We start from the raw sequence: 20,405 nt of genomic DNA, 5'->3' as shown, positions 1-20,405 counted from the left end.
CACAGGAGTTTCTGAGTTTGGCCCGCTCCCCCAGTATGCTAGTCACACGAGTTAGCGTCCCCACGGTGTGAGCCAGCCAGACTGGAGCCTGTGGAACCTTCCTGGACTGGTGGGTCCACGAGAAGCCAGCAGAGCAGGCACTTGACCGATTCCAGTGACCCCAGCTGACATTCTTAGCTCCAAAAAGCCAGGATTTAACGTGGCGGACTGTGTCTCTCCATCTAATTCCTTCCCTCTCTGAAATGATGTTGACAAGGCCGTTTTTCTAAATTTGCCCCAAACTCTGAGGAGTTGTTGAGGGTGGCTACTCACTTCCAGCTGAGACCACACAAGCTTGTGGCCGCTCTGGCCTGTTCCCAAGTGGCTTATTCAGTCCAGTGACATTCAGAGGGATGATGGCAGAGTGAACCCAACAGACACAGAAAGAGGCTGCTGGTGTGGCTCCACCAGCCTGGGGCACAGAGGGCTCAGGGCTCTAGAGTGACATTCATTTGAACCTTTAGTTATTGGAAAACATATTCAGTGCCCATGGTCTCTCTTACATGGGCTGGTTCCATTTTGTTGTCTCAGCAAACAGATGCCCTGGCTTTGTGGCACCGAACACATGTGTCACCCGGCTGTTCAAGCATCAGTGGCACTGTTTAGTGTTTAAAAGTCAAAACAAAATGACGACGTCAGAACAAAACACGCACTGACCACACAGCTCAGTGGCTACTGGATGGGTTTATTACTGAACTGCTCCAACCAGACACACAACCGTGTGACAATAAACGTGCCTCAGAGGTCTCTGTGTTAAGCACTTCAGCTCATTTTAAATAGCAAGATTTTAAAAAATGTACACAATGCTGGCTTCCAGATGTTTCAAATCATTGTAGAAATCAGTGGGTTGAGCTGAAGGCTTAAAGAGAAATACAAAACACAGGAAAGAGTTTTCATATTTCTTTGTTTACAACGTTGGTTTTGCCGGTGAGGAACACGATGGCGGCTGTTTCTTTGGGGTGGGGACCTGCTGCTGCCTGCTGGGCTCAGCTCTTTCATTATCTAAAACAGCTGGATCATCGAATCTCTGGATTTACCAACACCAACCCATTTCACTGAAAGGGAAAAGGGTCGTTCAGACTGGGGCACGGCCAGGAGAGGGACAGTGGGCCGTGCGCAGGGCACTCACCTGCCACTCCGACGTGATTCTCCACGAACCGAATGTAGTTCTGGGCCTGCAGAGGGAGGTCCTCCCACTTCCTGGCGCCCGTGGTGTCCACTTTCCACCCAGGCAGTGTCTCGTATTCGACCTCGACCTTCTGCAGTATCTCCTGGTTAGCTGGGGGAAGACACAGGGGCGGGATAATGTCTTGCAGACGTCCGCTCCATCCCTGGAGCAGACACTGGGTGGCTTGGGACCCCCAGCCCAGGGCCTGCTTGCCCGAGCGGGCTCAGCAGTGAGGAAGGCAAGTTGCCCTGCTTGGTTTTCTCAGGGTTGGGGAGCCATTCTCTGACACTGGCTGTACCCCTTCCAGACCAGGGGGACACGTCCACCCTGGACAGGGATTCACTATGTGCTCTGCTGGAACATCCACGGGTGACTCAGCTGAGGACCCCTAAGGACCCTGCCTGGAAATTCTAAGGGGCTCTAGGATCTGAAGTGTTCAGGGATCCTGAAGGACCTATCCCCCCACTCCCACCAGGGCAGGGATTCCACTTGGCCGGGACTCCGAGGCTCACAGCAGATGCCAACCACCCCTTATTGAGAGAAGATGCTGGAAAATGCTGTCCACTGCAAGCGTTGAGCCTCAGTGTGCTCCGAGTTTGCATGTTCCCCTGGGCCCTGGACCCCCAGAGGTCATGCCACACTCCTGCTGTGCCCTCTCAAAGGTCAGGGGTCAGCAGGGCTGGGGGACACTGGCCGACAGGGCACATGCGGCTCCCATAGCCAAGTGGCGCTGGTGGGTCTACACTTGTGTGCTCGGAGGAGAGCGAGGGCAGCTCCCCACGGTTGTGGGGAGGAAGTCGCCCATGGGAGTGGGGTCAGAACGTGAGCCTGGTCCAGATGCATCAGTAACTGTGAAATCCAGGAGAACAGCGTTGCCGTCACAGTTTTTAAAAGAACGGACGTGTGGTAGCAGAAACCTCAGTCAGGTCTTGAACAGCCTAACGGAAAGTGTGCTTTCTCAGGTAAAGTGTCATTTTTACACTTGCACGGGACTTCCGTTTTCCAGAGCAGTCCACATCTGCTAACTCTGGCGGGCTTCCAGCGCTCCCAGGAGGTGGGCCTTGACGCCAAGGCGCCTGAGGGTCCCCAGGGTGCCGGGGTTGTAGAGCTGGTTCCCTCCTGTCAGCCCAGGCCCATCCCTCTGAGCAGCTCCCAAACCATGGGACGCGCCTGCAGCGCCTGGAGACCCGGCCAGGCCTCCCCCTCGGGTTGTGAACCTGCGAGGTGGGGCGAATCTTGAGACAAGCGTGCACTCTTAGTATATTTAACGTGCAAACCCTTTCCCCTCGTCTCCAGAAACCCCAGGTCCCTCCATCCCCGTGTCAACCGTCCAGCGGACAGAAAAGCCGCCTCACGCACGCACCCGGGAAGTAGGGGATCCTTTTCCCGTTCAGCTTATACGAGATGCCGACTTGAATCTCGTCCAGGGCATCCAGGATGTCCAGCTTCGTTAAGGCCAGCCTGTCCAAAAACCGGCAGAGACAAAGGGGGAAGCTGGAGCAGTTGCTCACTCTTTCCTTTGGGTTCCACCCCTCACCTCTCCTCCGCCCTTTACAGTGGAGAGAAAATAAAGATTAGGTGGTCTCAGAAAAACGCAGTGACAGGTGGGCCAGGACCACGACTTCTGCCTGTGCAAGCTGTCCTCACCTCAAATGCCCCCCGGGACCCTTCAGTGGCTCCTGCCACACTTGCCCTCAGTCACGACCGCGTTCAGGTCTTAGCAATCGTGAGTGGCCAGTGTGTGAGCCTCATGCCCCGTGGCACGTTCATGCTCCTCTGTCCTGCCCGCCTCAGGCTGCCCCATGGAGACCCGGCGACTGTGTCGAGACCACTGGCGCCAACAACGGCGTCGCCTTTTGGCAGCCGGCCCTGAGCATAGGGCTTTACGACGCGTTTCCCTTTTCCTTTGATCCGCCCTCCATGGGCAAGGCCTGGAGGCCTCCTGGGGGTCTCTGTGCTCCCCGAGCCCATGATGGCCAGTGTGCGTGGCGACGCCCTGCCTGTGCTTTGCCGTGGCCCTCAGCACCTCGTGGGGCTGCATGTCATCTGCTGCCCCCCGACCCTGGGGGTGCTTGCTGGGGTGCCCCCCTGCGGGAAGCCTGCTCTGCGGCTCTGGGGGCCCCTGTCTGGGATCTCAGCACTCCAAGAGCAGAGGCACTTGGTCATACGCTGTGTCGGGACGGTGCCTCCCTCCCACAGCCCAGCCCGGAACCCTAACAGACCCGACAGGCGTCTTGACAGTCTGGTTCAGCCAGGCCCAGGCCAGGTCCCACTCAGCAGAGTGTTGGGTCCGTGAGGACCAAGGTCCTGGGCTTTCTCTTCATCTCTATATTTATTTTTTCCCCCAAAGCCCCAGTAGATAGTTGTATGTCATAGCTGCACATCCTTCTAGTTGCTGTATATGGGACGCAGCCTCAGCATGGCCGGAGAAGTGGTGTGTTGGTGCGCGCCTGGGATCCGAACCTGGGCCGCCATCAGCGGAGTGCACGCACTTAACCACTAAGCCACGGGGCCGGCCCTCTCCTCATCTCTAGATGAACCGCTGTAACCTCCTACAGGTGCCAGACACCCTCTGGCCTTCACCGTGTCGCCTTCCCTGCGCATGCACTCAGGAGCAGACGGCAGGGTCAGTTCTGACACGCCCTGGATGGGCCTCCACGTCACCCCCATTGTGGCCCTGCCACGCAGAGGGTCCAGATGGGGTGACACACCCACACAGGGAGACTCTGTGGCCCTGAGCCCCAATACCCAGCTCCACTTGCTCCCGTGGTGTCAGGGAGGCAGGGACGTCCCTGGTGTGGACGGGCACCGGGGTGTCCAGGCAGTAACAAGCGTGCTGCTTACGCAGTAAATCCGTTGAGCATGTGGGCGTATCTCAGAATCATCAGGTCCAACCAGCCACAGCGCCTCTTCCTGCCCGTGGTTACCCCCCACTCGTGGCCGCGGCTCTGTAGCAGGTCTCCGATCTCCTGCGTGAGAACAGAGCAGGTCCATGAAAGGGAGCCTGCCCTGGCCCAGCTCTGCTTGAGGATTCCTCTGCCTCGGCCACCTCATCCCTTCCCCACCCCCCACCCCTCGCCCCTGTACTCCCCCCTTCCCCCGTCCCCTTCCCCCTCCTCCTCCCCTTCCCCCTCAGCTCAGGGGAAAGCTTGAGGCTGCAGCCCCTAAGGAATTCCCTCCTCATGCCTGGCTTCCCCCATCCCGTGTTCCTGGCCCACGTGCCCCCTCTGAGTCTCCCCCTGGCGGGGCCTTGCTGACGGCGGGGCTGGTGTTCCACGTGTTGAGTGCCTCCTCCCCAACACTCGGCCTTGTCGGGGGCGCACAGCCTCACTCGCCTCCCCCCTTACCACTTGCTCGTGCGCAGAGAGGTGAGGCAGATCTGGTCTTGTAGCTTAGCTTTGGGGTGGGGGCGTGTGTTTATTTCTCAGGAGTCGCTATCCCTGAGCCCCCTGCCCTGTTAAAGCTGCATGGATACAGCATGCTTCCCTTCCCGCTCCGGCCCTCACCTGCTCAAGACCAGAGCCTCGTGTCCTCACTGGCCACTGGCCGTGAGGGCACAAGGCCAGGCTGAGAAGGAAGGCCAGTGGCATCCTGAGGATTCCTTCCTGAGCAGATGGGGGCCCCAAGCTGTACCCCACTGTGAGTTGCCCCACTCGCCTGCAGCATGCCCCGGGGAAGCGTGTGTGCACAGCACATCCTCAGCATAAGCTCATGTGGTGTGACATTGGGGGAGCACCTTGTTACCCCCCGCGCGCCCTGGGCGCCACTGCTCGTCCCCCCATTGGGCGCCCCGCCCACCTCCGTGCCCCGACACGGCCCCCGGGCTGCAGACTCACGTTGATCTGCTCGGTGGGGAAGGCCCCGATGCCCACGCGTGTGGTGTAGGCCTTCACCACGCCATAGACTTCGCCCACGTTCTGCGGGGGGATGCCCAGGCCTGTGCACACACCGCCCACGGTGCAGTTGGAGGACGTCACAAAGGGGTAGGTCCCTGCAAGACAGCAGGTCGGGGAAGCCTGCCACCCCACAGATCACCCTGGCCCAGGGGTCCCTCTCAGCAGAGAGCAGTGGGCGGTGCAGCCCCCTGTTCGTGCCCTCGGTGGGGTCTCCAGGGCCAGCGGTCTGAGAGATCATCCTGGGCGAGTGGCCAGCCCCGGGGCGCTGTGTGCCGGCCGCTGCGGCTCACGTACGTCTCGGGGGTGACAGGAGGGAGAAGATGGGTGCCTCCCCCACCCGCACCAGGCCGCCTCGGTGCTGGTGTGTCTTGGTCCTGGGGACGTGCAGGCTCTGACCAGCCCTGCCGGGCTCCCTGGCCTGGCCCGGGCTCTTTTGTCCCCATTCTCTCCTGTCCGGCTCAGCCCTCTCTCCTCTCCCCTCCCGGATGAAGTTAGGAAAACCCGGGGCAGCCTGATCATTCTCATGGGCAGGGACAGCAGCGTGGCCGTGGAAGGCGGCCCTGCCACGCCCCGTCAGCGGCCGGCCTGGTCCCCCTCAGACAGGAAAAGGAGGGTTCCTTGGGTCAGCCTGGCTGGGACGTACCGAAGTCGATGTCGAGGAGGGCTGCGTTGGCGCCTTCCACGAGGATTTTCTTGGGGGGGCCGTGGAGTGCCTCGTACATAAAGTAAACGCCATCTCGGACCATGGGTCGGATCCGCTCGGCAAAGCCCTGCACAAAGGAGGAATGAGGCTGTGGCAGGGCCAGGCCACATCCACTCAGCCCCGGCCTCCACCCCACAGCCTCACTCTTCCAGCACATTCCTGTCCAGTGAGGGGCCTGGCCTGCAAACCTGTTCCAAGACAGAAACAACCACTGACCCCGGCTGGGTCTCGTCTGTGCAACTCAGCACCAGCCTCTCGCTGGCTGTCATGGGTTGAGTTGCGCCCCCCCAACTTCATCTGTTGACGCCCTTATCCCCGGGACCTCAGAATGTGACTGTATTGGGAAATAGGGTCTTTAAAGAGGTGATTAAGTTAAAACGTGGACATTAAGGTGGGCTCTAATCCAGTGTGACTGATGTCCCTATAAGAAGAGGGATCAGGACATAGACACGCACAGAGGGATGACCACGTGAGGACACGAGGAGAAGATGGCGTCTACACGCCCAGGAGAGAGGACTCAGGAGAAACCTGCCCTGCTCACACCCTGATCTCGGACCTCCAGCCTCCAGGACCATGAGGACATATATTCAATCCTCCCAGTCTGTGGTTCTTCGTTATAGCAGCCCGAGCTGAGACAGTGTGAATGAGTTCACGTGAAACTTTGGGTGCTGATCTGATTTGAACGTGGGGGGATGAGCCGGATTCTCACAATCCAGTGATGTTCCCTACATGCGTCGGGGACTGTGTCTGGGAGATTCCCAAGGTGAGCACACTGACCCACGTCCCTTGGCAGCAGGAGGCACTGCCCCCAAACCCTGCTTTTTGAAGACAGGCATCTGTGTGCTTCTGATGCACCTCGTGTGGGGGTGCACTGAGCTCCCCCAGCCGCTGTCTTGCCCCTGTGGCAGTATCGGCCCAGCCTGTCCTCATTTACAGCCCCAGACCAGGGCTGGAGGAGCTGGGTTCCCAGCCTTGGAAACTTCCGGAAGGACTTTGCGCTGCTGACATCATCCTGTCCCCTGCCCGACTCTGCCCCTCTGAGAGGGAGCTGGGACACCTTTACCTCCTGCCCCAGATAGGACAAGGTCGGCCTCCTTCCCCAGCACGTCCTGGGCAATTTCCCCAGAGAGGAAGCAAGGGTCCAGGCCGAGCGGGTGAGCCCCTCCAGCCTCCTGAGAGGACTGCCCTGACCCCCACTGGCCAGGGGCTCACAGAGGAGGCCTGTGGTCCCCAGAAGGCCAGCCACCCCGGAATAATGCCCCGTGACGGGTGCGCTCCATGAGCGTTCAATGAACGTCGGATAAGATGTCAAACCTTGGTAGGGTTGACCTGCCTGTTTCCTTGCCCCCGACACCATCCCCCTACTCCCCAACACCGCTCCCACCACACTGCTCCCCAACACCACCCCCTGCCACCACCCCCCTACACCGCCTGCCCTACCTTGAGCCTTTTGAGTTGACCCTCAACGTCTATTTCCAAGGTGGGGAACATGGACTGGTGCTGATGGGCCAGGTTCTTGAATCTGCAGAAGCGACAATGACTGTGACCCCTCGCCCTGCCTGGATCCCCGAGTGCCCTCCCCACTAATCGGTCTCCCCCTGGGCTGCACACGGCTCAGGTACCTGGTGGAAAATTCGTCGAAGTCTGACAGGAGGTCGCAGACGCGGAGGCCCGTGCGGGCCGCCTTGGAAGAGTAGGCTGGTCCGATCCCCTTCCTCGTGGTGCCAATGCTGAAAGACGGGGAGCGGCTGTGAGCATGGGGGGGTGTGACAAGCCTTAGGCATTGCTGACCCTGCCCGGCAGCCTGCTGGGACCCTGGGGAGGAGCCTGGAAACTCGGGGTCCCTAGCCAGCCCCCTAGACCTTAGTTTCCACCCCATCAGTAAAGGGTAGAGCTGGTGGTAGAGCTAAGGTGCCTTTGCAGCAGCAGCACTGGGAGTCTGGGAGAGCCGACCAGACTCCTCAGATGGCCAGCTTTCAGGGATCCAGGGGCTGGGGTGGTGGCAGATGGTCTGGGCCCCCCGCCTCCACTCTCAGGCCCAGGGCCCCGCAGTGCTCTCCCTGTCCTGTCTGCAATCTGCCTGGACTTCCCTCTCGCCTGGCACTGAGGACGCTTCTCCTGGTATCTGCTGCCTCCCTGGGATGGGGGGCCGGCTGTGCCCATCCTGTACCCACTGCCTGCCCCATCCCAGGCCAGCCTCAGCGAACCAGCATGCTGAGTACTGCCACCTGCATCTGACCAGGCCACATGTGTGAGCGCGTGCACATGTGTGAGTGCATGTCTGCATGTGAGCATCTGTGTGTACTTGTGTACGAGTGTGTGGATGCGTGCAGTGCATGCATGTGTGCATGCGTGTGTGCACATGTGAGTGCATGCACGTGTGTGTTGCATGTGCGAGTGTGTGACTCCACGAGGCAGGACGCTCGTCTGCTTCACCCTGTCCCGGCTTTGAGAACCACAGTCCCGGCACGTTCTGATACTGTCTTTGGAGTACACAGGAACGACCGTCGGGTGCTGGGTGCCCTGGTGGGAGCTGTGGCCTATGTGGGGCCAAGGCTGGCCCAGGGGTCCAGCAGGCACGAGGGCGCAGACGGGAGGGCATGTCCACTCCTCGGGGGTGGCCGTGGTGTGACCCCGGGGAGACGTGGGCTCGTTGGGGCTTTGGGACTGGGGAGGCCCTGGGGTAAACCGATGGGCGCTGTTCTCATGGGGCTTCGTGTGGATCCATGTTCCCCACCCTCGGCCCGCTGGACCGGATCCACCCCCAGGTCACCAGCTGGCGGATCCTCGAGACACTCACTTCTTCCCCTCCTGGGCCTGCCGCTGCACCTCCTGCAGCCCATCGACAGCCTGGTGAAAATCAAACACTGCGGGCAGGCGGGAGCGCAGGCAGAAACAGACAGAGGGTTAGGGCCCTACCCGTGCATGCCCGGCCTCCCGGAGGGGTGGTCCATTTTGAAAAGGGACACGCTGGAATCGGCCTCCGCTCCTCACCGACTTACTGTGACCCTGAATCCCCCTGGGCCTGTCTTCCCGTCTGCCAAGGGGACAGTGAGCCTCACCCAGTGCCCACCTTGAAGCTCTCTGAGACACCCTCGAGGAGTTGCGTGGGCTCGGCGGCCATGGAGGGAGTCAGTCGTTCACGGGGCAGGGGGAGGGTCGAGCCCTGCGCCAGCCTCAAGTGTGCAACTTACCGAGGTGGGCTCGGTCGGAGATGACGAGCCTCTTCTCCCAGTCCTTCAGACCTGCGGGGACACAGCACAGCGGTCAGCACTCACAGGGGAGCGGCTGGCCAGCTCGCCCAGCTCCCACCAGGCAAGAGGCCACAAAGGTCACCCCTATCACATGGCAAGTGACGGGTCCACCCCTTGTGGCCTCTCCCTCTGCTGGGGTCCCAGACCCTCACCCCCAGGGGACGCCCACGCACATCCCGTGGGCTGGCCCATCTCCTTGCAGGCCCTCTGTCCTGGCACCTCCTGGGGCCCAAGTCCCAGGCTCAGGTTCCCACTCGCTCTTTTTGTGCCTGCCCTGAACTTGAGCCCTGAGGTCGAGGCTCTGTTTCCTCCACGGACCCTCTCGGGGTCTCAGGGCTGCTGCATCGCCAACCTGCCTCTCGACAACCTTCACAGGGTCTGACTTGCCCGGACGCCCTGGCCGGTGGCCTCGGTCACTGCCTGCCTGCTTCCTGCCCCCAAGGAGCCCCAGGAACCACATCCTTCCCTGCAGGCACAGTTGGCCCAATGGTCCCCAATCCTAGCTGGACATCAGGGTGCCCTGGGGAGCTCTGTCAAATTCCAGGTCCTGGGGCCCCTTCCTGAATCTGCATTTCCAGGTGCCACCTGTCCCTCGTGTCATGAAATCGTCCCTGAGACACCGAGGCCGTGGCCTGCAGCCAGAGTTTGGGGCCCCTGGGCTGCCCCGCTCTCTGCTTTCTGAGCCATGAGCCGGCTCTCTGCTCAGGCAGAGCCAGTGGGTGGTGGGCAGGGGCCCAGCGTGGAAGCTGCCCCCGTCTGCCCGCCCGCCCTCTAGAGAAACCGCACAGCGAGGCGCCGGCCAACACGGCCGCTACGAGCAGTCACGTGTCTGGGACAGGTGAGTCTGCAGGGACTCAGACCTACCTTTCTTCTCATTCTTTTCTGCTTCTTCAAACAAGCCTGGTAAGTGGACAACCACCCCATTGCCTGCAACACACGGACGTGAGACTGAATCGTATCACAGATCTTGGGGACTTATGGTTAAAACAGTGTGAAATCTGCACCCCATGGTCATAGCAGTGTAATTCACAAGAGCTAAGACGTGGAAGCAACCCAAGTGTCCACAGATGGATGCATGGATAAAGAAAACGTGGTCCATTCATACTATGGAATATTACTCAGCCTTAAAAAGGAAGGAAAGCCTAACACGCGTCAATACGGATGAACCTTGAGGACATCATGCTGAGTGAAATAAACAAGACACAAAAGGCCAAACACTGTGATTCCACTCACATGAGGTCCCTAGAGTCGCCAGATACATAGAGACAGAGAGTAGGATGGTGGTGCCAGGGGCTGGAGGAGGGGATGGTGAGTTAGTGTTTAATGGGGACAGAGTTTCAGTTTGACAAGATGAAAAGTTCTTCATGGTTGCACAACAATATGAACGTGCTTAATGCCACTGAAATGGACACTCAAAAATGGCTAAGATGGTAAATTTGTTATGTGTATTTTATCGCATAAAAGACATGGCCCAAACAAAACAAAAGCCAGCATGAAGGATTTACAGAGTCGGAGAGCAGCTCGGCGGTGGCTGGGGCTGAGTGGGAGGGAGACCACCAGAAAATGGGCATGAGGGAGTTTTCAGGGCGATGACAATGTTCTAGAGTGGAATTGTGGTGATGGCTCCACAGTCATGGGTGAATTTCAGGGCACATAGATTATACCTCAATAAAGCTGTTACATTTTATTTAAAAGGCATGAAAATGGGAAAGCAGGAGGCGTGGAGAAATGCAATCCAGGACCCAGTAGGCCTCCGGGGAGCCGAGTGTCCCCTCCACATAAAGCTAAAGTGGGGTCCGCGCAGACGTTCTGCACGGCAGACTGGCCCACGGCCCCATGGCACGTTAGTGAGGGTCCAGGCTAGAGCTGGACACTGGGCCCCTCCTCTAAGACCAAAAGCAGCTGGGCCGGCCCACCTGCTGCCCACCTGGAAGGATCCCTGCTCCTATGCGTCCTGGCCGGGGCTGGCGGAGGCACAGGCTCGGCCCAGGGAGACGGTACATCGGTCCAGTTGGGAGTGACTCAGGGACTATGCAAGCCACACCGAGCACAAAAGGTCACCTAAATGCCACAGTGTCCTGAAATGACCACGTGGCAGGGGCCTGGGGTGTGTCCCAAGCTGAGGGAGCTGCGTGCGCTCCGGCACGTTCCGCCCTTGCTCATTGCATTCCTCGGTGTTGTCTGGCCTCACTGACCACTGAGCCAACCCTCTGCTGATGCTCCCTGGGGACCGCCCAGCTTGGGCTCTGGCCCTGACCTCTCCCCAGCTCCTTGGAGACTGGGCAGAGTGCCCTCTCAGGCAAGCGGTGCCTCCTTGGCCTCACTTCCCGCCAGGTGGGCCCCAAGGCCCCGCTGACAGGCTGCTGCTGGAGAAGGCTTCCTGCAGCAGAGACCTGCCCTGCTGGGCTCTGGGCCGGGGGTGCAGGCTGGGGCCCCCAATGTGACCTGGGGCTGTTGCTCCACTGTCCTCACCCACGGCTGGGGCCCGGGTCTGCAACCCGTGAAGAAGGCCCTCGGTGCCCCACTCCTGCTCAGCTTGACTGCACACAGTCCCCTCGGCCCTCCGCTGACATTCTCCTTCCTGTGCGTATATGGAGTGGGCCAGACCCTGTGCCATCACCGGGCACACCCCTGCAGCTGCGGCCTCCGCTTCTAGACCAGGGAGGGGCGGGCACAGATAAGTCACAGTGTGATCTTGCTAAGTCATGGAAAGGGCCGGGAGGAGAAGTGCTGGAACCTCTGAGAGGGCGTCCCCAGGCCTGGCCTTGCTGAGGGGACCAGGAAAAGCTCCTGAGCAAGGGAGGCCACGACCTGACGCCACGACGGGCAGTCAGGCCTTGTGACCCAGAGAGAGAGACAGAGAGAGACAGAAAGAGAAAGACAGAGAGAGACAGAGAGAGGCAGAGACAGAAAGAGAGAGAGAGACAGAGAGAGAAAGACAGAGAGAGGCAGAGAGAGAGACAGAGAGAGAGAGAAGGACAGAGACAGAGACAGAGAGAGAGAGCAAGGGTGGCTGCAGTGAGGGCCACGGGGAGGGGCTGGGGGGCAGAGGAGTGAGGCAGTCCCTCTGCAGCACGGGCCTCAGGCAGGGGTGAGGGAGGCCTGTCGGGAAGCCAGCCTGGGCAGGGGCCAGGAAAAGCACAGCTTCACCACACAGGCTCAGCTTCACACGCACACTCACACAATGCCTACATACACACACACTCGCCCGCACACGTGCACACACACACTCACATGCATGCACACATGCATACAGACCTATATGCATATACTCACCCACCCACGCAATGCACTCATGAAGCACACTCACGTGCTCACACTTGTGTACACACTCACACATGTATACACAGCCCCCTGCACAATGCACTCACTCACACATGTCCATACAGGCTCGCACACACACTCTCGAGGTCTGAGAGTTCAACTGAGCCTCCTGCACTCTCTCTCCCTCGGCCCAGGCTGGGCAGGCATCCTGGGCTCTGAGGACAGGCTCCCAGATCAGACCCCTCTGCAAAGGCTCCTGCACAGGAGCTGAGGCCTTGAATCCCCCAGCCAGGGCTGAGGCCCCAGCCGAGCAGGTCATCCCTGTGCAAGCATCTGGCCAGGGGCAGGTGGCCAAGGTCCAGCCAGCTCTCCTGCTGTGTCCAGCCCCGCATTGGGCCCCTGGGCCAGATGACGTCCCGGGCCTTGCTGGCTCATACACTCGGGATCTAGGCGTCTGCGGCTGGTCCTGGGGCTGGGCGGCGGGGCACTCACCGATGAAGGACACAGCCTTGGTGTTGATGATGCCGCTGGGCAGCAGGTGGAAGTCGTACTCCTTGCCGTCCACCACCACGGTGTGGCCAGCATTGTTGCCCCCCTGGGAACAGAAACCCGGCTGAGCGTCCAGGAGCCCAGGGACTTGGACACACCTTGGGAGGGCCTGTTGGGCGCCCAGCCTCACTCCGGGCCAGCTCTAAAGGTAGGCACTCAGGAGCCGCCTCTGGGCTGCCCAGGGCGGCGGTTCTGTCCCCCAGGGCACTTGAGACGCTGTCCACGCTTGGACTTGGGGAATCTAGTCCAGTGATCGGCTCTGATGTGCATCTGGGCCATGCTGGGTTAGTGCCCTGCTCCTTGGAGGGGGTGCAGGGGCCCGGCCGGTGGACTGGGTCAGAGGGGTCTGGCCCAGGCTGGTCCCAACATCCGGGAGTGTCTCAGGGCATGTGCTGATGCCCCAAGGAGGCTGGCTCAGCACAGGTCCTGAAGCCGCAGACATGCTCAGAGCCCCGCCCCGCCCATGAGCCCCTCTGATGCAGGAATGAGGGGCCCACCCTTCCGGAAAGCACAAACTCAGGCACCCACCGCCCAAGCTGCCACGTTCCACACAGTCCGAGCTCCGTGGTGGCAGAGGGTGGGCCAGGCAGCACCACGCCTCTGGGGCCGGGTGACGGGAACAGATGCCATCACCGGCCAGCAGGGCCAGCGCCCATCACCCCCCAGCAGGGACCCCTCCCTTTGGGCCTGCGCCTCCCATCTAAGAATAAAAACGAAAAAACTATTCTGAGGCCAGCCCTGTTCTGGGGACACTCAGGAGACAGGCTCACTTTTTTTGGAACTCCTGCTGACCTTGGGCTGAGGCAGGCTTCGGGGGTGCAGCGAGCCCCGCTGGGGGGTTGGGGGAGCTCCGGGAAGGTCCCACCGCAGGAAGGATGCTGGGCCTCCAGCTCCAGTTCCCGCCACTAGAGGGCACTGTGCTCCCCCAGGAGGGGAGTCCCTAACTCTCCTGGGTCCGGAGCACCCAGGGCCCAGAGAGGGGACGCATTCTGGCTGGTGCCCAGCTCCACGGGCCTGCCCCACCCCCTGCACTAGCCCTGTCCCCAGGACCCCGGAGCCCAGCCCAGCCCCACCTTCCTGCCTGAATCTCCTGCAGAAACAGCTTATCTGTGGGGCCTCTCCACACTGGGGTCCCCTCCCTGCCACACCCCATGGTCCTCCTACCTTGCAGCGGGGTTGATGGGGCCCCCATACCCCCTCTCCTTGCCCCGCCCCAAGCAGACTGATTGACGGCAGCCTCCTGCTCCACCTCCCCTCCCGCAGGAGCACCTGTTCCTCACGCTGCTGCGTCTGGACGAGATTCACAAGTCTCCCAGCCCGTGGGGTGGGAAGAGTGTGCCGGGGACAGAGAGGAACAGCCTCTCCCTCCTGGACCCCACTTCACGCATGGGTAAATTAAGAGGTGGTGCTGGAGCCCTGATACATCCCCTGACCTCTCCCGTGAGCCCCTCACACCGGCTCAGCCCTGCGATCTGCACCAGCTGTCCCACACACGGCCCTGCTAGAAACCAGTTCCACAAGGTCCCCAGACCCCAAGCCTTCTGGTGTAGAGTGCATGTGTGGGTCTGTCTGGGTCTGCTCCCCGCGTCTCTGACACAGGGTCAACTGGAGGTCAGCTGGAGGACTCTGAGGCAGGTCTGCCGTCTCTAACAGACTCCTGGGTCACTGCGGTCCAGGTGTGTGTCCTGGGCCCTGCAGCACGACTGTGCCGTGGCCCACAGCTCCACTGTCCCCGGAAGGCGGGCCTGCCCTCTCAGGCACCCGGCAGCCAGCGGGGGCCAGCAGGCCCTGGGACCTCCAAGCGTTTGGCTGTGGGAACTGATCGCAGGCTCTGAGCAAATCATGTGGGAAGCGGGAAGGACAAAGGCACGGGGTCCTGGGAGCCAAGGAGGGGTGCCCCCAACATGGGAAGGGACTCCAGAGGGGCTTCGAGAGGGAAGGGAGCTGATCTGACGAGGTGTGGGGAGGAGGGGCAGTAGAGGGCACAGGCTCAGCCCTGAACGTCAGGGTCGCCCTGGCGCTTCCCGCAGACCCCAAGTCTGCCCGGGGGATCAGCCCATCGGATGGATGCGGCGGGATGGCATAGCTGGGAATTCAGAGAGGCCCATGCATGACTGAAGGGCGCCAGGTTTGGGGTCATGGCCCTCCCAGACACCTCGTCCTTGCTCCACCCTTGCCTGGGAGTTAGTCCCCCCACAAGGTTCTCTGTGCACGCTCACATCCACAACCACATTTGCCCCCCACGGGGGCGTGGTCCATGACAGAGTGGGAAACTGAGGTCCTGGGAGAAGGGAGTCTGCAGCAGAGCCCAGGCCGGACTGGATGGTAGCCCAACTGCCTCCACGCAGATGCTCTCTTCCACGTGCCAGACATCCCCCCAGGGCCATGTCCTGTCTGCCTGCACGGCCGGAGGCCGGATGAGCCCAGACACCCGCCTCCCGCCCCCTGCTCTCCGAGGGCCTAGTGCCAGTGTCAGCTGGCCGAGGACATACACATAGACGAGGAGCACCACCCAGCACACCCCCCCATTGTTGGGGGTAAACACAGGCGCCTGGGAACAGGGGCAGCGGTGTGGCCAGTGGGCATCAGATGACCACTCAGCTGCAGGCCCCAGGCGTCAGGAGCCAGCCCCGGAGGCCAAGCCCAGGGCCTGCTGATGTGCAGGGCACACCTCCAAGCCGCTGTGCAGAGCTCCAGCGTGACCATCCCAGAGACCCCGTGTCCTCCCCCAGGCGCACGTGGGCAAGCGGTGAGGTCAGGGCAGGAGCACCCCAGCTGCCCTCCTTAGACCTGCAGCTCTGCCCGCGGTCTGCTCGGGGCCGCGGCCTGGTTTGGAAAGCCACTTGGAGGGGGAGCTTGTCCAGGGTCCCCATGGGAGCGTGGGGGACAATGCCTGTCCCCGGCCAGCCTGGCTGCCCCTCGGGGCCTCTGCTCTCAGCCTTCGGGTCTCAGGTGGGCAGGTTCTGGGGGCTCTGAGCCTGGTGCCCTGTGAGAGTGAGGGAGGGTGGTCCTGGACCCTGGGGCTGCTTGGGGAGGGGGAGGATTCCTGGGCTCAGTTTCACCGTCTGCTCCTCTGCTGGTCTGCTGTCTGCTCGACAGCTCGACAGCTCGCCAGCTCGCCGAGCTGGCCTGAGCATACCTCCGCGCCCCTGGGGGATGGGCCGAGTCAGGCTGGGAGCTGGGCACAGAGGCAGGCCTTGTGTCAGCCCCTTGGGGCTCTGCCCGCCTCCAGGTTCTCCCCTCTGAGGGAGCCTCTGATGGGTCAGGCACAGCTCTGAGCCCCCTAGGGATGCTGACGACCCCTGCCACCCCCAGCCCAGCCTGCTCTGCCACATCTGCAGGGGCCTCTGCACACCAGAGGTTTTATCACGCCCTCCTAGCCTCCACTTGTGACTCTGACAGGGCTCCACGGGGCTCCCCTGATGGAGCATGTTCTGTGAGCCTTGTCCCCATGCGTGTCCCCAGCCTCGCTCTCCTGCAGCTGCCCATTTCTGCTCCCCCTTTCACCAGCCCTCGCCTATGTACCTCACCATCTGCTTGGTAGGTCTTCCGCTGACCTCTGACCTGCCAGGGTCCCACCCCCTCACCACCCACTCAACTACTACCCCCTGCATTCTTTCTCTGACCTCCACCACTCAGTCTCCACGCTGCTCTGGACGGCTCCTTTGGCCCCGGGTTCTCAGGGAGGCACTGGCCTGGCCTTTATCCCCTGCGACACAGCCCCTCTGACCCCCCAGCTCCCCTCCCCGCCATTGGAGGCACTGGGGGGCCGAGGGGAGTTATCTCTTTGGCAAGGCCCCAGGCCTCCGAGCTCCAGGCCCCTCTCCCTGACTTTGTTTCTCTGGCAGCTCCATGCCCCCATGCTCCTGGGTTGTTGTGGCATCTCCCCCAGAGCACACAGCCTGCCTGCCTCCCCAGTCCAGCTCACCGGGGAGAGGGACCAGCTCATCCCTCCCTGGGTCCGTCCCCAGCCCTGGTCCGTGTTCCTGACAGTGGACAGAGGGAGCAGAGAGGTGAATTCGGAGCGGGGGAAGCGCTCCTGGGCCTGTGCTGTGGCCTGGTGCGGGAGGAGGCCTCTTGGTGGCAGCCTCGGTTTTATTAGGATCACGCACAAACGCAGCGAGGGGTCTGCTCTCAGGGCGGGGACACACTTGTGACTCACCTGTCTGGGTGAAACCCCAAAGTTCACCCACACATGCAGTGCTTCACCTCCTTTTGGTATCTGCTGGCAGGCTCCTATCATTCATTCATTCATACATTCAAACCCAAACACAGTTGCTCTCCGCCCCATGAGGCACTGGGGCGGGGCCTGGGAGGGAGGGGCCAGGGGCCTCAGGTGGTACGCAGGTCTTACCAGCCCAGGGCAGACGTCCTCATGGCCACGAGGGGCTGTGTAGCTCTGGGGAGGCCTCCCCGTGGAGCCACCGCTGTGTGACCAGAGCCATCAGAGGGTTAGGATGTGGAAGGGAGGCTGCTTCTGGAAGCAACACTTGGCATTTCCCGCCTAAGGTAGCCGCCCCTCGCCCCCCGGGAGGCCCCTGGACTGGCCTGGGGTCCACAGCAGGGCGTTTCCCGATACCCCTGTGGAGGGAGGTCCCAGAGCAGCGACAAGCCACAGGACAAGGCCCCTCAATGAGTGAGACCACCGCGTACATCGCCACAGCTCTCCACCAGCAGCTCGAGGCCAGCTGGCCCTTCCCAGGGGGTGACCCTGGCTGGACAGGGCCCTGGCTAGACGGGGTGGTGGCATGCGAGCTCATGGTGGAAAGCAAGAGAAATCCACCCTCGCACCCTTGGCTGAGAGTGGTAGGCACCCGGAGCCCAGGGCCGGTGCACTGCAGTTGGATGGGGGGAGTTGTAAATCCTGACAGGCATGCGCCTTGGCCATCCTGGGCAAGGGGAGTGAAGGGCTTCCTCCCAGCCTGGGGCCGACTCCAGGCGGGGACAGGGGGCAGCAAGAGAGAAGAGGCCACGACGGCCAGTCCAGGTGAGCGGTCCTGAGGCTCCTATCTGGGTGGGGGGGTCAAGCAGCAGGAACGATACTAGGGAGACACAGAAGGAGGGAGCCCAGCGGAGATGCGGGGACTCCTAGGAGGGGTGGGCAGAGCTCACGGTCCGAAGAGCCGTGCACAGAGAGCACAGAGGGGTCCCCTGAATGATGGGAGTGGGCAGGGCCTGGCCTGCTGACCCAGGTGGCAGAGCAGGGAGGGCCCCGTTCCAGAACCATTTCCACAGCTGGAAGGAGAGCCTGGCAGCTTTAAGATAAGGGCTATCAAGGGTAACTGCAAAGTCCTCCGGACACTTCAGGAGGGAAGACGGGCCACAGATGTGCGTGCGAGGCTGACCAGGGCCAGCAGGTTAACCGGAAGGCCCTGGGCATCACTGCAGGAGACAGGCCGAGAAGCAGACGCCCTGTGCTGGGAGCGGAGAGCGGCAGCCTCCTGACCACACGCCCAGCTGCAGGGGGACCAGGGCCCTTGCTTACGCAGCAGGGCTTCGGGGGCCGCCTCTGGCACCTGCAGGCTCTCAGGGGAGAGGAGAGGGCTTGCTCACTGAGGCTTAGGGCACAGCGAGGCGGGGAGACTTCCCGCGATCCCAGGAAGCACCTTCCAGGAATTTGCTGTCCGCATAGGGCAGGACTGGTCCAGAGAGCTGTGGAGACTCAGGTCCCTGCGCCAAGCGCCTGGGGCCCATGCCCTTCTCCGGGACGTGACCCAGCCCCAGCCCTCCTGGCCGCAGCTCAGGAATGAGGCCATAGAACCTGGGAGAAGGGGCTCACGGATGCCCTTTCCCCATTTTGGGCAGCATTCCCAGGCGTGGCTCCAAACCCCAGCAGTGCCAAAGCGTGCACCCCAAAGCTGATCCCTTTGCACCCCGAGCTGTGTCAGCCCACAGCAGCAAGCGTGGCTTGGTGCCCCTGGCCTGAGGGAGTGTCGGTCAGAACAGACCTGGCCCTGCCCTGGGCCCTCAGGGGACAAAGTCTGTGTCTGGCCTCCTTGGTAGCACTGCCAGCCACTGGGTCACCCTGGCCAGAAGTCTGTGGCTCCTCCCTCTCCCCGAGTCTGGCCAGGACCCTCCTGCCCTGCCTTCCTTCAGGTCCTGGCCCACTGTCCTGCCCTCGCCTCTGCCTCCCCTTGGCTGACTCCCCTGGGTCACCCCTCTCCCAGAGGCCTTGCTCCTCACCCCTCTGGCCCCCCTCAGCGTGCTCTGACCCCTGTGTGGAGTCAGCCAGCCCATCTCAGACTCAAACAGAATGAGGAAGGGGTGGTGTCTGGGTGGTTCCCCCCCACCCCCCACACTGCAGGGTCAGCGTCACAGCCATGGCACACTCCCCCCCATGAGGATCCGGTGTCCCCAACTCAGCTACTTGTATTTATAGCTCTGCGCTGGCCCACTGCCCTGGCGGGTGGGGCTGGGTGGGGAAGGCGGGTCCCCGGGGGGGGAGAGAGTGGGCGAGGGGTGTCAGGTGCCGCGAGGGAAGTGTCTGTGCGTCTGAGTGGCAGGGGGTTGCGTGAGTGGGTGGTGTATGCGTGGTGAGTGGGTGGGGTGGCCCCTGGGAAGGGTGTCCCCGGCAAGGAAGGAGTCCAAGATGCTCGTCTGGGTCGGGATGCGGGAGAGCAGGGAGAACAGGGTCCCTCTGGGTGCAGGGGAGGGGAGGGACCCGGCGCCCCGGCCCGCACCTGGCAGCGGCTGATGATGTCGGCGTCCGTGGCCAGCAAGTCCACCACCTTGCCTTTGCCCTCGTCCCCCCACTGTGCGCCCAGCACCACGGTCACCCGGGAGCCCGTCGCCGCCGCCTCCTGCTGCAGCCGCCCCCGCTTGACGCCGCCCGTGCCGGGGGGCCGGTCGTTAGAGGCTCGGGTCCCCGACATGCTGGCTCGCTCGTCCGCTGCGCCGGGCCGCCTGAGACCCCGCCGCGGCCCGCGCGCCCGCGCCATTAAAAGGAGCCGGGCCGGGGCGGGGGGCGGGACGGGGGCGGGCCCGGCGGGCGCCGTGACGCGCCTGAGTGACCTTTGGGCGCCGGGTTCCCGCCCCCGCCGCCACCTGGGAGCCGAGTTGGGCTGCGGGCACTTCTGGGGGGCGCGCTCCGGGGCGCCTCCGCGCGGGCCTGGCCGGGGGCGTCTCGTGAATGCTAATGGGGGGCATTCCACTCGCCGCCCCGAAGCAGGGCCTGGGCGCTTCGCACCCACCCTGCCCGGGCCCCGCCTGGCCCACGACCTCGGGGTTCCAGAAACTGCAGGGGGTCTCCTCCAGGGCGAGAGTGCAGTTTGCAAAAGGGGAGTTGCGTCTCTGCACCCCACCTGGAGGGTCCGCATGCTCGGGGTGCGCACCTGCCCGGCGGTGAAGCCCCGCCGCCTGGACGGGCGTGCGCGCCCTCTGGTGGCCGCGGAGAGTACAGCGTGTCGTGTCTCTCCGCACCGCCCCCCCCACCCCCCCTCCCCCAGCCTCCCACTTGTGCAGGGGCCGGGTGTCGGGCACAGGGCACGCTGTGGAGCCTAGAACTGCCGGTACCAGCAAGCGGGCTCCATCCA

The 20,405-nt window shown here is 62.3% G+C and overlaps 1 protein-coding gene across 2 annotated transcripts; it reads right to left on the bottom strand.

Annotated features, from left to right (window-relative positions):
* Positions 1-711: 711 nt before the first annotated feature.
* Positions 712-19,745, bottom strand: ADSS1 (adenylosuccinate synthase 1). 2 transcript variants are annotated; one of them, XM_058567852.1, is made up of 13 exons: positions 19,554-19,745; positions 12,817-12,919; positions 9,925-9,987; positions 9,001-9,051; positions 8,607-8,673; positions 7,429-7,536; positions 7,247-7,328; positions 5,747-5,873; positions 5,044-5,198; positions 4,052-4,176; positions 2,571-2,668; positions 1,169-1,318; positions 712-1,094 (listed from the first exon to the last, which is right to left on the bottom strand). In XM_058567852.1, the coding sequence occupies exons 1-13, from the start codon at positions 19,743-19,745 to the stop codon at positions 1,042-1,044; spliced, it is 1,374 nt and encodes a 457-aa protein (XP_058423835.1). In that variant the 3' UTR covers positions 712-1,041. The 2 variants fall into 2 exon arrangements, with proteins under 2 accessions (XP_058423835.1, XP_058423836.1); XM_058567853.1 differs by lacking the exon at positions 712-1,094 and having other exon boundaries at positions 1,250-2,145.
* Between the last annotated feature and the right edge of the window lie 660 nt (positions 19,746-20,405).

The sequence above is a fragment of the Diceros bicornis genome, chromosome 24 (genome assembly GCF_020826845.1).
Source record: "Diceros bicornis minor isolate mBicDic1 chromosome 24, mDicBic1.mat.cur, whole genome shotgun sequence".
In the NCBI taxonomy this organism is placed as follows: Eukaryota; Metazoa; Chordata; class Mammalia; order Perissodactyla; family Rhinocerotidae; genus Diceros; species Diceros bicornis.
Note: the sequence above shows the minus strand (reverse complement) of the source record. Positions and strands in the feature narration are given on the sequence as shown.

What these genes read in the sequence shown, in the direction of transcription:
- ADSS1 (XM_058567852.1), bottom strand. Translation starts at nt 19,745, where the DNA reads ATGTCGGGGACCCGAGCCTCTAACGACCGGCCCCCCGGCACGGGCGGC. An exon ending in AGAAAAGAATGAGAAGAAAG is followed by an intron (nt 9,052 to 9,924) that starts GTAGGTCTGAGT and finishes GTGTCCCCGCAG; the next exon opens with GTCTGAAGGACTGGGAGAAG. An exon ending in CTCCGACCGAGCCCACCTCG is followed by an intron (nt 8,674 to 9,000) that starts GTAAGTTGCACA and finishes GCCTGCCCGCAG; the next exon opens with TGTTTGATTTTCACCAGGCT.